Source organism: Rhyacophila brunnea, unplaced genomic scaffold (assembly GCF_057557595.1).
Source record: "Rhyacophila brunnea isolate RB1 unplaced genomic scaffold, BYU_Rbru_1.0 scaffold_8, whole genome shotgun sequence".
Taxonomy (NCBI): Eukaryota; Metazoa; Arthropoda; class Insecta; order Trichoptera; family Rhyacophilidae; genus Rhyacophila; species Rhyacophila brunnea.
The window spans coordinates 20,241,181-20,259,922 of record NW_028233350.1 but is presented as its reverse complement, the minus strand read 5'-3'; the positions used below and the strand labels follow the sequence as shown (position 1 = coordinate 20,259,922).

The 18,742-nt window shown below is 33.0% G+C and overlaps 1 protein-coding gene across 1 annotated transcript in view; it reads left to right on the top strand.

The window, feature by feature from the left end:
• Window positions 1-16,239, top strand: part of Hgsnat (Heparan-alpha-glucosaminide N-acetyltransferase) — a 28,753-nt gene extending 12,514 nt beyond the window's left edge. The window contains exons 2-11 of the mRNA XM_085959179.1: window positions 5,649-5,800; window positions 6,976-7,106; window positions 8,089-8,204; window positions 8,324-8,480; window positions 8,691-8,895; window positions 9,688-9,852; window positions 9,952-10,073; window positions 10,609-10,778; window positions 11,480-11,666; window positions 15,520-16,239. Coding sequence (XP_085815305.1) covers window positions 5,660-5,800; window positions 6,976-7,106; window positions 8,089-8,204; window positions 8,324-8,480; window positions 8,691-8,895; window positions 9,688-9,852; window positions 9,952-10,073; window positions 10,609-10,778; window positions 11,480-11,666; window positions 15,520-15,814 — 1,689 coding nt within the window. The 5' untranslated portion in view covers window positions 5,649-5,659 and the 3' untranslated portion in view covers window positions 15,815-16,239. The remainder of the gene's footprint in view (window positions 1-5,648; window positions 5,801-6,975; window positions 7,107-8,088; window positions 8,205-8,323; window positions 8,481-8,690; window positions 8,896-9,687; window positions 9,853-9,951; window positions 10,074-10,608; window positions 10,779-11,479; window positions 11,667-15,519) is intronic.
• Window positions 16,240-18,742: the final 2,503 nt, after the last annotated feature.

The following is an 18,742-nucleotide window of genomic DNA, read 5'->3' as shown; positions in this document are numbered from 1 at the left end:
TTGTGACGGCGGCAGGCAACGCATTTTGGTGAAGCTTCCTTCACGGGGCAGTCCGCACGGCACAGTAAGAACAGGTGACGTCTTTTGCCGAGCACGATTTGGCCATGTGCCCATATAAGTGGCATTTATTGCACTTGGTTACCCCTAGATAGTTCTGGAGTGGGAAAGAGTCCCACCCCATGTACAGTCTGTCATCTGCAATGAGAGCAGACCACACCGCGGCAGGTACATAAGTGATATAATGGCATCTGCCAGTCCTGGGACCCGCCTTGTGGCTGAGGCGTACGGCTTGGTAGGGCTCCTCAGATAGACCCGTCTGCTCTCTTGTAGAGTTGTAAATTGCCTCCCGAAGCTGGGGTTCTGTAGTGGAAGCCGGCATATTAAAAATAATAATGCGAGGCTGCTTTTTTCCTGCGAGTTTAACTCTCAGAGCAGTCTCTGAGGTCTCCAGAGCGCTGACGAGACGCTTGGCCTCGTCCTCAGAGCGGGGGTGTACGATAACACCTCCGTTTCTGACGTTTCTAATTTCCGTTATTTGTACCCCAATATCCCTGGGATTAAGGGACTTCTTTATGAGTTCCCTTGTCGTTTCCGATCGATTTTTTCCTTCTCCCGTAGGGAAGAAGAGGACTCCAGGCCTTGGTGCTAGCGGCAACAGCGAAGGAAATGCTGACCCGGCGACAGCAGGTGCCGTGAATGGCGCCACTGCCGGACGCTGCCGCCTTCCTAACGCAGTAGCCCAGGTGGTATTAATAGGGGGGCAGTGATGGTAGGCTCCTTGTGGATTTGTAATGTGGCAGTTTTGAGAGTTTTCGTCTGCTCTCTCAAATCAGCAATGGCCAGGTTTTCATTTTCAATGTTTAATTGCCTATCACGAAGTTGAATCTGCATGCCCTTAATCTCGCATTCCTGCGCTACGACTTTTATCTCCAGCTTGGCCATGCACAAATAATTCTGCCTTCCAACGGCCTCGGAAAGGTTTAGTAGGGCATTGTGTAGCTTATCTTTAGAGTCAGCCTGTTTGCCCCTAAGGGAGGAGTGCACTTCATGTAAGCACGTTTGTATGTCATCATAGATGACATTATTTTCAGGCTCGGTTGTGGTGTCCGATACTGCTGAATCTATAATGACGTTGCAGTCGCTTTCGACATCCAAAGTACTCGGGGGTGCAGGCTGGTGGCTTCTTTGTTTCGTTCTCTTTTGCTTTGGCTCTCTTTCTGCATCTTCAGCAGTAGAGGACTTATCTTGTGATTTGGGGCTCTTCGGCGAGCGTTCCTTTTTTGACCGCTCGCGTACGCGTGTTCCAATTCCTGAAACAGTGTTTGCAGGGTCTGGAATGTCCGGTAGCGATTCCCCACGAGGAGGGGTCCGCTTGAGCGGCATATTACTATGCCTTTGCTGCCAATATGGTTTAAATGTCTGAACGGTTGCTACCTTAGGATATTGCAAGATCACTTAGTTTTACTGGAGTGTAGGTCATTATAACTAAACAATCAACACAACAATCAACACAATCAAACACAAAGTACGATATTAAATTGTTGCCTTAATCCATAATAATAATAAGAAATTACAATATTAAACTATCCCGTTTATTTATTAACTACAAAATAGTTATTATTAATAATTATTATAAATATAAGATGAACTAAATCGAAACAGTTTGTACAAAGTTGACATTTTTTTATGAAACACCGAATTTAATTACTAGCTTAATACTAATTTAACGATTTATAATGATCGCTTATGAGCGAAATAACTAATTAAACAAAGTAATTATTTGTAATTAGACGGCGACATATATTTATTGAAAACACGACTGTTCACACCGAAGACTCAATGCGTAATTCAATTTAATTAATTACCTAAACCAAACAATAGTAGCTTAAAATATTATTCTATCTATTAAATCCTTTCAGCACACCTATTGTGTCCGCATTAGATATAATTATCATGTTATTTAAATATGGTAATTAAATAGTAATTAAATACTCCGTGGTGATTGAGTTAAATATCCAAAATGATGAATGAATTAATGGCATAATTTTTAATGTTTTATAGACAGATGCGTATTATGACTTGGTTTTCCCAGGGTTTAATTGAATTTTAAAAACTAACCAACACCATCTGTAAATTGTAGTCTTATTTCAATATAAACAAATACGTATAGCCGACAAAGCTTAGTCTGTACTATCTATGGTGGATCCACCCTAACTCCACCCATCGCCGCAGCAGTATAGTCTAATTTTTCTTACGTTTAGATTATTGCGTCAAAATACGTTTTATTTATCCAATGGGGGAAGATCCCATTAGATTGAAAAAATGTAAAATCTATTTCTCATAATGTCTTTTAAGATACATACTAGTAATTACCACCCTGAAAGGGTGTGTCCATATGCTTTGCTTCGGAGCAAAAATGGTATTTTATTTTTTTAGGTTCTCACTAGGTTTTAATAAGAAGAAACATTATTGCAATTTAATTATTATTAATAATATCACGAATTAATTATTATTTCTAATAAACGTCACAATAATTTGATTTACCTACATACCTAAATGTAATAATAATACTATTACATACTATATCAATATAATCAAGGTATCTGAAATTATTACTCATTGACAGTAAGTATTAAAATTCTCCATTATTATTATTGGCAATGAATACACATATACTATTGCAATAAATGTCTATGCTATTTGAAATGTCACATTACTGTTCGATGTATTCTAGGATTTTCACAAATTCTAAATTTGAAAATATTCTGACACATCAACTAAATAAGCGAAAGAAAATACATGACAACCATTAGTCTATTAGTTTGACAGATAAAAAGCAGTGACGTGGTTTTAGATTATATTTTAGTAGTAATTAGTGAGGAAATATGCATTTAGGTAATTCTTGTTAAAACCCATAAGTACGCCAATGTGGCGATTTCAGATTTGAATATTTTTGTGGAATATTAATTTAGATTTGTGAAATATCGATTATATAGAAAGTTTTAAGCGACATTATAATCAATTTGCCGTAGATGGCCAGCAAGATGCGAAAATGAATGGTGACGGATATAAAACGCTATTTAAAAACGATATTATCTGTGATTGTGTCGAGTTTTATCAGATTGTGCCGGATTCAAATGGAAGTAGATTCGGGACTCCAAAAATTGAAGTGAATTCCTTTAATAATCAACAAAATGGTATTTAAATAAAAAAGTTGGGGCGTTTTCCAAAATCTCTTAGGATAATAATATATAGGAGATTATATATTCACATAGGTACTTATTAACGAGCATAATACTATACAACAATAACTACTGATGTTTCACCACAATTAATACGAAAAAAAACTTGTCTGCTGCATGGTAGAAGAGAATAACCAGTGACGTCCCGTGGGGGTAGGCAGATTGAGCGTCGCTTGGGGGCGGCAGTTACTTGAAAGGCGGCAAATCGAAGAGCATCATTTGATATAATATATAGAAATAACTACCTAAACTGAGTACTTCATAAATAACGAAAATATCTTTCATTTCAAAAATTCAGCTCGCTGGTTGGAAATAAAATGTATTAATTCGCATAAAAAGCTAAACAGAACTTTATTTTTATCTTTAACTTTAATTATTATAATCGGCTTCGCGATGTCTAGTTTACTTACACGACACGAGCAAAAAATATTCTATAAAAAATGGGGCAGCACGTATGGCGCTGCCCAGGGGTTGCATTTTGTCTAGGGACGTCACTGAGAATAACAATGACATCATATTATCGTAAACCACCATTTCTACACTAAAGCCTCAATTACATTGAGCTTCTTTACGAGCTGTTTGTTGGCAAATTTATAATCTGCCTGTAAAGTCGCCCAGTGTAATCATCGAACATGTTAGCTTGTTCGATGATTACACTGGGCGACTTTACAGGCAGATTATAAATTTGCCAACACACAGCTCGTAAATAAGCTCAATGTAATTGAGGCTTAAGACATGGTAGAAAAAAAACAAAACAAAGAGTTTTAGATGTTTAAATTTGTTTAAAAAAAAAATAGAAATAGGTACCTTAAAATCAAAATATATTTATGATTCTTATAATTGTTCTGTTTTTTAATACGTTTATACGAAAACAATGAAGGATAAAAGTATATGAAAATAAAAATAAATAAGTCAAATTAACTAAGTATATAATTAACCCATACAAAATATAAACCAATAATATCTCGTGTGTATAGGACTACTAGGTAGACTATGAATTTCCTACGGGCGGCATATAAAATAAGAAAAGAGAATTGCTGTGAAATGTTTTTCACATTAGGCATATTTCAAGCAAATAGATTTGTAAACAAATTTAATATTGCCTGCGTAATCTTCGGTATGTATTACAGAAAAATTTAATAAAGTATGTATGCATATCAAAAGTTTAAAGACTGTTATTGCATTTATCCGCCCAAGGTAGTATATTTTATAACAAAAACATCGAATACTTTTTAATATTGTCGGAAAATTATCGTGCGATCCGTTTCATAAAATTCTCCATTTCGGGCGCTGATTGTGCTAATAAAAATAATATTGTAAACGTCGTCATTAGAAATTGAAATTAAAACCATATCTCACTATATAGGATATTCGAGGTTATAGCACTTTTTAAAATTGCCTATTCTTTCTTTAATTGCGAATGAAGCACTCTTTATATCGTAGTTTTATCACTTTTAATTAATGTATTCGAAACCATAAACCCGAAACCAAAGACATAACCAATGAAAGCATGATTGTATTTTCTTCTATCATATAGATCAGGGTAGTCAACCTGGCACTACCTCCCACTAGTGGGCGTTCCAACTTTCATGGTGGGCGGTAGGGGTTTTATAAACATTTTCATTATGTTTTCATAAAATTCCCCGTGACGATTTAAATTTCATAAATTCGATAGTGGTGGATATGAAAACATATGGCAAAATAAAAAAAAATGCCTGTCTTATATCCAATTATGTGGAAAATGATATTCAGTTTATTGATACCTCATATCTTGTGGAATCAGGCTTTAGTGCTGTTAATCATATTATGACCAAAGAAAGAAATCGCCTGAATATTTTCGAAAGAGGAGACCTTCATTTGTACCTCACAAAAATTGAGCCGGATATCCAGTATTTAGTTTCGCAGCATCGGCCTCAGGGATCTCATTAATAATTTAATAAATTAAATGAAATTTCATCAGACTTCATGCTTCTATGTATGGAAAGTATAAATAAAAATATAGATTTAACCACAGTAAGTTGTTTTATAAAGACTTATTCTGCCAAGCTTAGCGAAAGTCTGACATAAAGTAGTTGGTAAGTAAATTATTATTATATGTTTTAAGTTGCTGTAACTCTTTATAAATTTTATAAAGTTAAGTTACTACCCTACTTTATAAATCACCATTACTGTGGAACCGGTGGGCGGTTAGACAATTGTACTACTAACAGAGATACAAAAGTGGGCGGTAGGTATAAAAAAGTTGTCTACCCCTGATATAGATTGTAAAAGTATGAGCGATCGTATGTATAATTTAGATCAATTTATTTGTCTAATAGGTAGGTAGTCACTAAATATGAAGTCTGGAAAAATTATGACATACTTATCCGATTATTATTGTCGATGTAAATGTTATTTTTTGTTTAGATTGCATCACAATGTCTTGGGTAGAAGATCCAGGAGTTGACATCTACAAAAACTTGAACCTCAGCAAGCTAGCAATCGATCAGGCATACGTGAATGTGACCAACTCGATACAAAATGCCCAACTTTATGTTTTATCCGACGAATGTCACAGAGTAAGTACCTACAACTTCCCTGTTATTTTATTTCACCTTTCTTTATAACAATTACAGTTTCAATATTATATTATAAATAATATAATTTTCCCCAAACGTAGACATAATGTTGTAACTAAAATATTGTTTAATAGGTGGAAAGTTCATCCAATAACATGCGAAAATAATCTATTCTAATAATAAAATTGGGGTGTATCCTGGTTGTTCGGTTATAACTCAAAAATTACCTGACTAATATTGATAAAATTTGCACAGCTTTCAGACTATATTATTGGTACCAATGTTTAAACTGAACATCAGACAATAGTTGTAAGAAAATTAGAATTTACCCACCATCTTGGTAGGTACTGGAAAAATATCTAGTTTAATCAGAATTTCTTTTGAATAATTATACCTAAAATACATAAAAAGCAATCGAATCAGACGATAAATAATAATATGTGTGAATTTTAATTTTGGTTGCTCCCTTCTTTTTTCTGCCATTAAGATTTTAAATCTTCGCAAAAATCCCGTGCCCATGTCAGAATTAAATTGTTGTAAGTACTTACAATGTAAAACTATACAGAAGATGAATCAGTAAATATACCAATATATATAATATTGAAACTTTAAAAAAATGATGTGTTATGTTAAAAAATATTATAAGTACTCAAATGTATTATTAACGAGTACCTACTTATACAGTTCAATAGTATGCAGTATGCACCCACCGTTGGTCTCGAATCCCGTGACATGTTTAAATCTACATGTTATTTCTCAATATGTATATTTTTCGGATCCGGTGTATGGACCCAGTGGCCAGTGGCAGGTATAATGACCCCAGACCATAGAGGTTCTTATACCTACTCCATCTTGGAGCGGAAATGGGAACTTACTTTTCTATAATAACTTAAGTACATCATTACTGGAAGTATAATATAATACATTATCTACTTTGGTATAATTTAATTATATGTCCTTATGAAAGTTAACTCTTTTAGTTTAGATCTAGGTAGATAGCTATCAACCTATCAGAGTTCGTTATCATATTTTAAACATTGACATTTTGCGTCCTCTTCCAACGTTTCCAATTATATTTACCTACCTCAAGAGTAATACATTTAGTATGCAGGTATAAACCAGCAGGTATAGTGAATATTTTTTTATAATAATAATTTATTTATTTAATTTTACAGTGTCCATTCACTAGAATTGCATATTTGGCCGTCTCAAAGAATACGGTTTTGAAGCACAATGTCGCCCACAGCGATACTTGGAGAATATACAAAAATGTCGACGAACCTACAATACCTGACAAAAATACAAGGTTTTTATGTTTCATTCGTTTGTTGGATAGATTTTCTTTATGAGTCGGACGGTCGATGCCAGCAAGCAGTGGCGTGCATAAGATTTTCGACCAACAGAGTAAAAAAATACCAATTGGACACCAGGAAAAACTTCACTTTATAGTGAGATTTAACTACGTACGTACTTACTTGATATTTTTACAAAAATATACATTTTGTATTTCTAATAACATTTTTTTTTACTTTTGACTGTTAACTGTTAAATCGGTAGTAGGTTTAAATCACCCAAAGTAGTGCACTTATGTTATAATAAATAACACATGTACCTAACAGAGCTATGATTACGTTCATATTTAGAATAAATAATTTAAAAAGCTTCTCTTATGCACAGTAGTGACAATATTTGATGATACACAAAAGTACCATCACATTTATATTTTATCCTATTTTTTCCGCAGTATATTTTACCGTTTTTGAATTGATGGATGTTAAAAAACAGTGTTACTTACATATTTTTTTAATTATCAGACCTTTTCTTAATTTGGATAGCTTAATTATAATATTTATATTACATTATCGTAACAAAATATGACGCAACCTTAAAATTGTAGGTATGTAGGTCAAGTAGGTGGATTTTTACGGGTAAAAATCACATGTTCAATTTATAGATTTTCTAACATTCAAGAAATGTTTGAGTATTTAAAAAAATATTATTATGCAAAATGAGCATATGAGAAAACGCCTGGGTGTCGGCCTGGCCCTTACCCCAATACGCACGCCACTGTAGACAAGTTTCAATACTAATGTCTGAAACGGCGGTTAATACTAATGATTTGTTGCTATGAAAATGCATCCATACAAAACAAAACTTTGCTACGCTTTGAGAGAAGAAGTCGAACAAGTGAAGGGATGTTTCCCAGTATAATAATTAATTACTGCTATCATTCATTTAAGCGAAGTTTTCTTCTTTTTTAAAATAAATTAATGTTTTTAATTTTTCAGTGATATGATCTGCCAGTTCAGGCCTGAAATGGGGGAATTCGGAGTATACAATTTAGATATTGACGAAAAGTCATGCGTTTTTACCGAGGAGCGGCCACCCGTCAATATTTATTTGCGTAAGATTATTTATATTTTATATTATATCAATATACAAATTGTAACATTACTAAGTATATTAATATATATATTAATCAAAGTAATTTTATCAAAATTTTTCTTGTACTTACCATTTTAGCAATACTACTAGTATTTTTTGTTCTCATTGGATTGGCAATATTGTGCAAATTTTACCCCAGAATCCGGAACATGATTATAAAAACCAAAGATGCCCCAAAAGAAGAAGAGAAAAAACCTGTCAGAAGAAGAGTAAAATCTTTGGACACATTTCGTGGGCAAGTTTTTTTAGTTGTACCATTATTTTATCCATATAATATTATAGTATTATAATACTACTGAACCTATTCGATGGCTTGGATGAAATATGTCGTGTCATAAAGTTGAATGCAAAAATAAAATTTATTACATGCATCCGTTATTCATATACTTTGGCATAGGTAACAATATAGAAGTGTCTTTCTTTTTAATTTAATGTATTATTTTAGAATGAGCATCGTTTTGATGATCTTCGTGAATGATGGTGCTGGTAGATATTGGTGGATGGAGCATGCTACATGGAATGGTCTGACTATTGGAGATCTCGTATTTCCTTTCTTCATGTGGATAATGGGTGTATGCATACCGATATCAGTAAAATCTCTTGTGGCGAAGAAGGTTCCTAAGTCAAATGCTTTATGGAATATATTTCGGGTAAGGGGGCTAGTAAATATTTAGTTAACATATCTGTATAGCTCCACACTAAGATTTTCAGTCCTGAAAAAATATTTGTCAATGAAATATTATGAAAGTACGAGGAAACAAAAATAATATATAATTAAATTAACAATATTGAAAATAAAAACGAAACTGACGAAAGCATCCATACGCAAACAAAAACTTGAAACATATGATAACATGGTAACAGTGGCTGGTTTAGATTGTATGTTTCTATAAGGAAATAAATAATATTGTGAAGGTACTTACATTATTAAGACCATTGATTTAGGCCTTGTCCACATGGCGCGTGTCTCGCCGCGATTCGCCGCTAGTGCATGTGAACACCTGTATCTCGACCGCGCGCGACAATCGCCACGGCGCGAGTGCGTGTGGACGGCTCAATAAGGTCACGTGTACCTAGAATGCACTCGAGTCAAAACGCGCCATGTGGAAAAGGCCTTACCATATAGGATAGACCTTTAGACCTTCGTGGAGACTTGATGCATACACAATAATTTATGACCATTCGGAAAGCATTCAGTAGTCGGCGTATGCGTAATATTATATGGTACGCAGACAACGAAGTGTTGATTGATTTATATGGATTTATTTTCGGCCAATGAGTTTATGGTGCAGGTTTGCCCAAATTAAAGGTAGGCAATGTACGATTTTAAACTGTAAGGGCATCTCTATGAGCGCAGCGAAATAATCCAACCTCATTGATTACCCATACATAATGTGTTTGTATATTTTTATTTATGATTCAACATGAAAATCCCTTTTCAGCGATCGTGTATTTTATTCCTGATAGGTGTTGCATTAAACACTATATACGGAACGACCTTATACAACATGAGGGTATTTGGAGTCCTACAACGATTTGGAATAGCTTATTATGTTGTCGGCTCTATTGCTTTTCTCTTGGCCAACAGGAATCAACAAGAAATACAGGTTAGGGTTAGCATGTCACTTTAATTATCTGCATCATCTATTGTATAATGTTCGATATTTTAATATAAATCATTAACATACACACATTTATCGTTTTAGGGTAAATATAATAAAATGTTTTTCGACATCATAGAACTTGCCCCTCAATGGCTTATAATGATGGCAATTCTGACGATACATTTGACGATAACCTTTCTCCTTCCAGTACCAGGGTGCCCAACGTACGTATTCTGCTGTAATGTTTTATATTGTCTGTAGTAGGTATTAAAATGTATTCAATTATTGATGTAATGGTAGGATCATGGACCAAACACACACCGGAGCGCTGTTCCGGTTCATACAATCTGAGCTAGATACGCCATAATAACAAGAAATCAAACACACATTTTCATAAAATTAGATGACTGTTAATATTTTCGGAAAATTATCGAGCGCTCCGGTTCGTAAAACTTTCTATTACAACAGTTATAATTATATACCTATTATATATATTGACCATTAGATCAACAGACAGATCATTGATACAATTAAATTGAAAAGGGTTATAATATTTTAATTAAATATTTGTTATAAGTACAATGAATACACAATAAAATTATATGATTTCTGTAATATTTTTATAAAGTCAAGCTGAATATAACGTTATTATAATAATTCGTGCCTACTACAAAATTTTAATAGCAATTTCATAATATCCGATACTTACTATAATAATCAATTATCATAATAAAAACCTATTTATTCCTTTGATTTTAGTGGATATTTAGGAGCTGGGGGGAAGCAGGATGATTGGGCCAATAAGAACTGCATCGGTGGAGCATTCAAGCATATTGATCTCGCTGTACTGGGAGATAATCACATCTACCAAAATCCCACAGCCAAAACTGTTTACCAATCTGGCTCTTTCGACCCTGAGGGAGTATTTGGTAAGTTTTTAAACTTATTGTGTGGTACGAGATTCTATTGGTTATTTTCTACTAGAGGTCGGCAACCATATTGCCACGATAGGCGCAATACCCCATAATATGTTTTGTTTGGTTGTCATCAAATATTTTCTACAATCCTAATAGGTCAATATGACCGTTCAAATTAATTGCAAATTTCCTAATTTAATAGTGTGCGTAGACCTTTATAGGGAATCGATTACTGCATATCGCTGTGATTTTTGAAATGTCTCGTAGTTGATATTTCGGTTCGTCTGTTGGTGTAATCATTAGAAAGTTTTCATTACCGTCTTGCAAATTGTAAGGAAATATGATGTTTTATTAGGAAAGTAGGGTTCAATCTACACGCCTTATCCACAATTTGATGGTTTGAGGATGAATCGAGTGAGAACATTAATTATAGTGTATAATTTATTAAAGGTTGTAGTGTTATTAGTTTCAACGTAACCCAGAGTTTGTCTTGTTCTCCCAAATAGGTATTTTGGGTTGAAAAAATACCTAAAAAATATTCCTTGTACCTATGCCCATATGCGCCACTTTGAAGCAAAATGGTAATTTACCGAATGTATCCATATTGTTAATAATTTACTCGTACCTACCTCGAAAATCTCTTACATTTAAAAAATATATAATATTCTTCTTTATATTATCAAGTTGATACTAATGCGAGAGTATTCTTTCAGGATGTCTGATGTCGATTGTGCACGTCTTCTTCGGACTACAGGCTGGTAACACTATGCTCCACCATAAAGACTGGAAACAACTGATTCCAAGATGGCTAACATGGGCCGTCATATTTGGCCTTTTAGGAGGAATCCTCTGTGGATTTTCCAAAGAAGATGGAGCAATACCATTAAATAAAAACTTATGGTAAGATAACGAAATATTGACACATCTAATGAATATTTATTAAAATTTTGTTAAAGTTAAGTAAGCCACATTTTGTAGGATGAAAAAAAAATATATTTCAACTCTTTTAGAGTTATACAGCTAGTCCAGTGATTTATATTTTTAAATCATCGGATCTGACTGAAATTTTAACAAAAATCGTTTTAAGAATGATACTTACCAGCAGTGATTTCAGTTTATGAATTGCCATCTTATAAAAATATCAAACATTTAAAAATACCCTAGTCACTAGTGGATATAGTTTTATCATGCCCATTCATTATTATGGTCAGATCTCGATCCTTCTAAAAATGAGAGTATCTATGACCCAGTGGCGAAGGGTGGAGGTAGGCTGTTAAGATTCGCTATAAATAGTGCACACTAAACTTTTTTAGTCATATGTATTTGTTTTTATTGAACTAAGACTACAATTTACAGATGGTGTAAGTTAGTTTTTAAAAATTAATTAAACCATGCCTAAACGAAAACATAATAGTTTTGGTCTAATTTAGGCAATACGACAAAATTGTGCACACTTTTTCATTCATAGTTATTTGTTTTCGTTGGATTAAAATTACATATTACACATATTGTTGGTTAATTTTTTTAATTCATTAAGCCGTGACTAAACCAAACTATAATAAATAAAAAATATTATTCTTTTTATAAAATATTCGAAGTTATGTATGATTTAATTGCATAATTTTAGATATTTTATAGACAAACGTGTATTTTTTGACTATTATCTATTATGGCTTGGTTTCTCAGGGTTTGATTGAATTTTAAAAACTAACCAACACTATCTGTAAATTGTAGTCTTATTTCAACGAAAACAAATATGTATGTCTGAAAAAGTTTAATGTGCACTGTTTATGGCGGATCTTAACAGCCTACCTCCACCCTTCGCCACTGCATGACCTATGTTTATGTGTGACCATATTATTTCCTTTTCTATTTTTTCTTAGGATCTTTCGTCTACTTCTTATATAATATATTCTTATTAACAGCTAATTGAAAAATTTCCATTGGAGTTCAGATTTGAAATATTTTTCCTTTCAAATTCAAATATACTGTGTTTCGTTTTTTTCTTCTGTCGATCTTTATTTTATGCTATTACTTTTCTATTAATATTTATTATTTTGATTTTCATTAAAAATATTTTTTCCGAAAAATAATAGATAGGTACTTCAATAACGTCGAATATTATCCACTTTAGCGATCATTTAGTTATAATAGATCATCTTTTGTAGATTTTTCATATAAAGTAAGATAACAAACATTGTCATATTACGGTCAACCCTCAATTAAAGAGTAAGGGTCATATGTATGAAATTACCTAATTATTTATAAGCTATTTAACCGATTTTCCACCATATAGCGTATAACACTGTTTGTGACGTAAGCAATCTGACGTCACACGTCATTCAAAATTGCTGCTTCATCTGTCACTTTCAAATGTCATTTTAATAATGCATTCATTACAACAAACGTTTGCTTGAGGCCCTCGTTCATTTTGTAGACTCTGTAAAACATTTGCGAACTTTAAAAACAGTTCCTAGTCGTGCTGTTTACAAAATACGTATAATTTTGATCCATAGTCTATAATCTAGATAATAGGTAACTGATACAATGCTTTCATAGTTCGCTTACAAAACGCAGTATTTCTCATGGAGAGATAAAATGGATTTACGTAAGATTACGATAAAATACCTCCCCTAAACGACCGCAAAGATAGGTACCAACTGCTGTATCTGGCATTAAAATATGCAATTGGGAGCATTCTGCATTCTTACTTAATACTTTTGGTATCTACCTATATTTTAGTTTTATACAATAATTGCTGTCAAAATTCAAGACACATGTAGGTATATCTAACAATATAAGTACAAATACAATGATAATTGACCATAATTTTAAACATTTCGCCTTAATTGGAAGTCAATTATTTTAATAAACATCGCAGAAAACACCTACACAAATTTTATTAATACCTTCTTTATTTTGTACTGAACGTATTATATCTCCATTAAGATAATAGTATGATTGATTGACAGGGCTTCTACGTCACACACGTCATGTAAGTAACATCGACTAATCTAAATACAAAAATAATACTGCGACAACAGCTAATTATATTGAAAAATAGAGGCCGATAATTAATTTGCTCTCATTCCATTTTTAGTCATTTAATATCGAAAAAGAAACGTAATTATAATTAATCCTTAAATGTCTAAATGCTTGCAATGCGTTCATGACAATTTTGAAAGACAGATCTGGTTATAATGATAAATTACATACCTACCTACTTAATATATTAAATAATAAAAAGATACCAACGCTTATCACCAAATTAGAAAAAACAAAATATGAAAAGAATTTTATTGTGAACATTTTATTGCGGATAAACCTCCACTGAGTGTGAAAAATACAGCAAACGTTATATTGCCGAAATTTATTTATACTTTGATTATTATTAATTTGTTATAATCTTTTTGATGAAGCGACCTCATCATCGGCTTCATACAAAACCGCCACCGTAGTATAAGAGGTCCATAATTTCATCAATCCCCATTCCCCATAGATTGTTTTCAGTGACTTGGGATTGGGATTGAGTTTCAGTCCCTAGACAAAATGCCGCCCCTGGGCAGCGCCAAAATCTCGCCCCATTTTTTTCTACAGTATTTTGTATCATCCGTGCACGGTGTCGTTTCTTGTCACCACGGACGTCGAAGGGCAGCGGAAGTAAACTAGACATCGCGAACTCGCCAAAAAAATACAGTCAGTAATTAATACATTTTGTTTCCAGCCAGTGAGCTGAATTTATTAATGGAAAGATATTTTCGTTATTACTAAGTTTAGGTAGCTATTTCTATATATACGGAATGATTCTCCTCGATTTGCCGCCCTTCGAGTAACTGCCGCCCCCAAGCGACGCTCTATCTGCCTACATCCATGGGACGTCACTGATTGTTTTATTGTATTTATACCTAGCTAGTATAGCATATGCAGAGTCAAACTAATGAATTATAACATTATCATTATTTAAATATACGAAGTCTTTAGGAATGGTAGAAAACAAAGATTAATATACGAAGGCCATGGCACTGAATTGCGAATTACGATGGTAGTGCTAGTTACAATTCTTCGAATACAATCAGTACGTAGTAGTACTTATTATTTTAGTAAAATAATCCTTGATCTCGACCCAACTATTTAATTCTACAAATCAACTCCTCGCAACCCTGATTTAATCATTGATATTAATAACAGGGCATTAGAGAAACACCAATATTACAATGAAACAAAGTACTTTTTTGATGCATTTCTTCTCTGTATTACATTTTTCATTTTTAGTTGAGATTTTTTTTTATTTATAATCTTATGTTGTTATACACAAATGTGTCGCTACATTTCAAAATCAGCCAAGTCCACCTTTAGGTATTTATTTTTTATTTTTTTGTGAATTGCTAAAAAACTACTGCTTTCTAACATTTCTGCATTATCAAAATGTGGAATTTATTAATTTTAAATATTCTATACTTACTCTAAATGATATAAACTTTCACCCTTGTGACTGTGTATTTGAGAAAACAAAAAGCTGTTTTTCTTCTATTCATCTATTATAGACTTGGCTGATTTTGAAATCTAGCGACACAAATATCTACTGCCTAAAAGAGGTATTGAACAATATAATTATTAGTAAGTAATATACAACATAATACCGGCTTATATAAGCTACTGTAAACCATACGCAACGAAAACCATTAAAAAATTGTGTTCGGCAGAGAACGATAACCCTGATAAAACGATCATCACAATACTTAATTTATTCTAGGTCCTTGTCATTTGTGTTGGTGACCAGTTGCTTCGCCCTGGTAGTCCTCTCAATCTGCTACATGCTGATAGATGTGGCCCACTGGTGGGACGGGTCGCCATTCATTCAGCCAGGCATGAACCCGATCATCATGTACTTCGGCCACTCGATCTGCTGGGCAATGTTCCCCTTCCACTGGGCCGTGGACGGAATGAGGACCCACTTCATCTTCCTCGTCGAATCCGTCTGGGGAACTTGTCTATGGATTCTAGTGGCGGTTGTTTTAGCAAGGAATAAATTCTTCTTCGCAATTTAAAATAATGACCAAAGATTTTGGACTAAAAAGTTACTTCCAGAACATTTTTTAGTATAGTTGAATAATTAATAAATAGAGAATTGTTTATATTCTTTGCATTGGCAACATTGAACATAATATACATTGTAAATATATTGCACATGGCGGCCTGTTTTTTCGTTGTGCTTATTTTGTATTTGCGATTTTAAATGATTGTCGTTTAAGTAATGATATCCTAATATATCTCAGGGAGACCATGAAAAACATAATATCTCAGAGCACAAGACTCCTTCAAATGAACCTGAAATGCAAAATGGAATGTAGCTAATTATTTAATCATTAACCTTCTCTATTATCAGGAGCCACTTTTACATACAACGGCCATAGAAGAATTTACAAGGATTTTAAGTTATATACATTTTCATTTTTTACAAAAATCGATTTTTAAAATAAATATAAAAAAAACATTAAAACTATGCATTAATCAAAAACAAGGCCACACCATGAATAGTCGCCGCCCGGGTGCCAACGCAAAATTTCCCTTTTTTTTATAAATAACAGAATGATTTTATCATGATCGAAAATTGATTTGTGCACATGTAGGTACTTACTTATATTTCAATATCAAGTTCAGTTTTCTTAATTGAATTGAATATAGATAATATAATATTTTTAATAATAAATATTATATACATAGGTACTATAAAATCTATTTTCTGTGTATTTCGGCGCCCCCGGAATCCTGCTGCCCAACACTCTCGCTTGGCGCGTCCTTGGTCAAATCCTTATTGTAATTAAATTAGTAAGATTTGTAATTAGATTAGTAAATTAGAGAAAACTTAATAAACCAAATTTCACTAATAATTGTGACCATAAAATTTTATTTACTTATATCACTTTAAATATAAAATATTTTTAATGTTTTTAGATATTTTTATAAAATTAAAACACTTTAAATTGTAAATTATTAAGACTGTGTATTTAATTTTAAGCTTCTTATTTTTCCTTTAGGAGCCTCTGGTAGGTAGAGTATTAATTCACCTTCAAGAGGAACAGTGAAAATACTTGTTTATACCAGAAAAATAAAATTGTGAAAATCACATCTAACCGACTGTGACCGAATCGCTTCAATAATTATTGTAAGGTGCATTATTGTAGGTCATCATTGATTGTCAACGCAATATTCTGCGTAAGAAAGTGTACTGTCCATTTGGCAGATACCTAGTTACTTCTTTTTTGCATCAAATTTAAATCATAATGACTTCCCCGGATATATTATATATATATATTTCATATTATAATGACAGCAAAACCATCATTGTTTTTATGATTATGTATAATTATATCTTTATATTTTATATTGTAATCAATATAATGTATTAATAAATAATTTAAATACTTAATAACGTTTTCTTATTGAGTATACTATTTTTATATTTAAAATGAATTTACCAATAACTTCGAAAATGTCATTTATATTGAAGGTATGTACCTATTAATTTCATAGACGTAGCGAAGAAAGGATTTTTTTGTGTATACCTACACACCTAATTTTTTAAAATAAAACATGAAAGTTTGCATGAGTCAAATATGAATGAATATTGAGTTGTAGGAGTTAAAAATGTAATTGTAATTTATTTTGGTCGCGTACTGAAACCCACCACTACTGTCAAACAAGAACTTCTTGTCCACGTCTAAAAACTGTGAACTAACAACCCCTCCAGTGTAGCTAAGCGCACTTCCATTTTCAAATGAGGGACGCTCCCAAATTTATCATTTCATTTTACGCTCCCGTGGTGTACGGACCTGGCAATTTACGTAATTGGAAGCTTTTCATAATAAAAATATGTCTAAAGCTATCAGGAGTGATGTTAGAATGATTATTAGTAAAACTTTGGTTTATTGCGAAGAAGAATAGGAGTCGCATCTAAAAGAAGAGCCGATACATCCGTTGCCGCCATGACAGGTACGTGACTAGAATTCTTCTACATGCGATGCGACTATAGCGACTTCCTGTTATCGCCGATTTCTTGTTGTCTGCCAATAGTTATCGTGACTGCAAATAGTGTTGTAGGTACCTACCGTATTGCCATCGCCCATCAGTCATCGCTCCAATACACCGTTTGTTTGTTACAGTACGACCTTTATGTCGAGTCGTCTACGCCACGACAGTCGTTTCTGGAACTAAAACCCTCCCCCACATTTATTTTCACCGTTACGACATTCTCCGCGCCCTAAATTCAATGTGTGTTTGATATTCGCTTTTTACGAAAAATGAATGTTAGCCACTTGGTCAACATATCAGATCTATACTTTGGGTCCACATACACATTGAAAAACAACGTATAAATTTGCCAGACACAGAATCTGTACCCGGGACCCATGACATTTATAAGCCTAACGCGTAACCGCTTGGCCAGCGTGGGTGTAATCATTATACATATAAAAATCAAGATTCCATTCAAATTAGATAGATGACATATAACTGTCGATTTTTATGATTTTTAATACTAAATACATGTATTTACAAGTCAAAATAAACCTAATATTTATTTAAACTATCTGTATACAAATTAATAATACACAAGTTTTACGAATATAGTCGGTATTCTTTATTTAACATGTAAGCTTTCATAACATATCACAAACATACAATATACAATATACTTATAAGAAAAAAAATATTTACACTTAATGGGACTTCAACCCATAACCATCGCATTCCGGACGCTGTGCTGAGCTTTAACCGTTTGCTGCTGATGCACTGACACTGAAATTTCCTAACATTGTACAAGTACAACTGAGGTATTATTTTATATTTTGTTAATACTGATGACCATTTTTTGTAATTTTAGGAACACAAAAATATGAGAACAAAAAATATCCCCTTGAAGGATTAAAACATCCATAATAACATTTGCTTCCAATAATAATTATTGTTATTTTAGT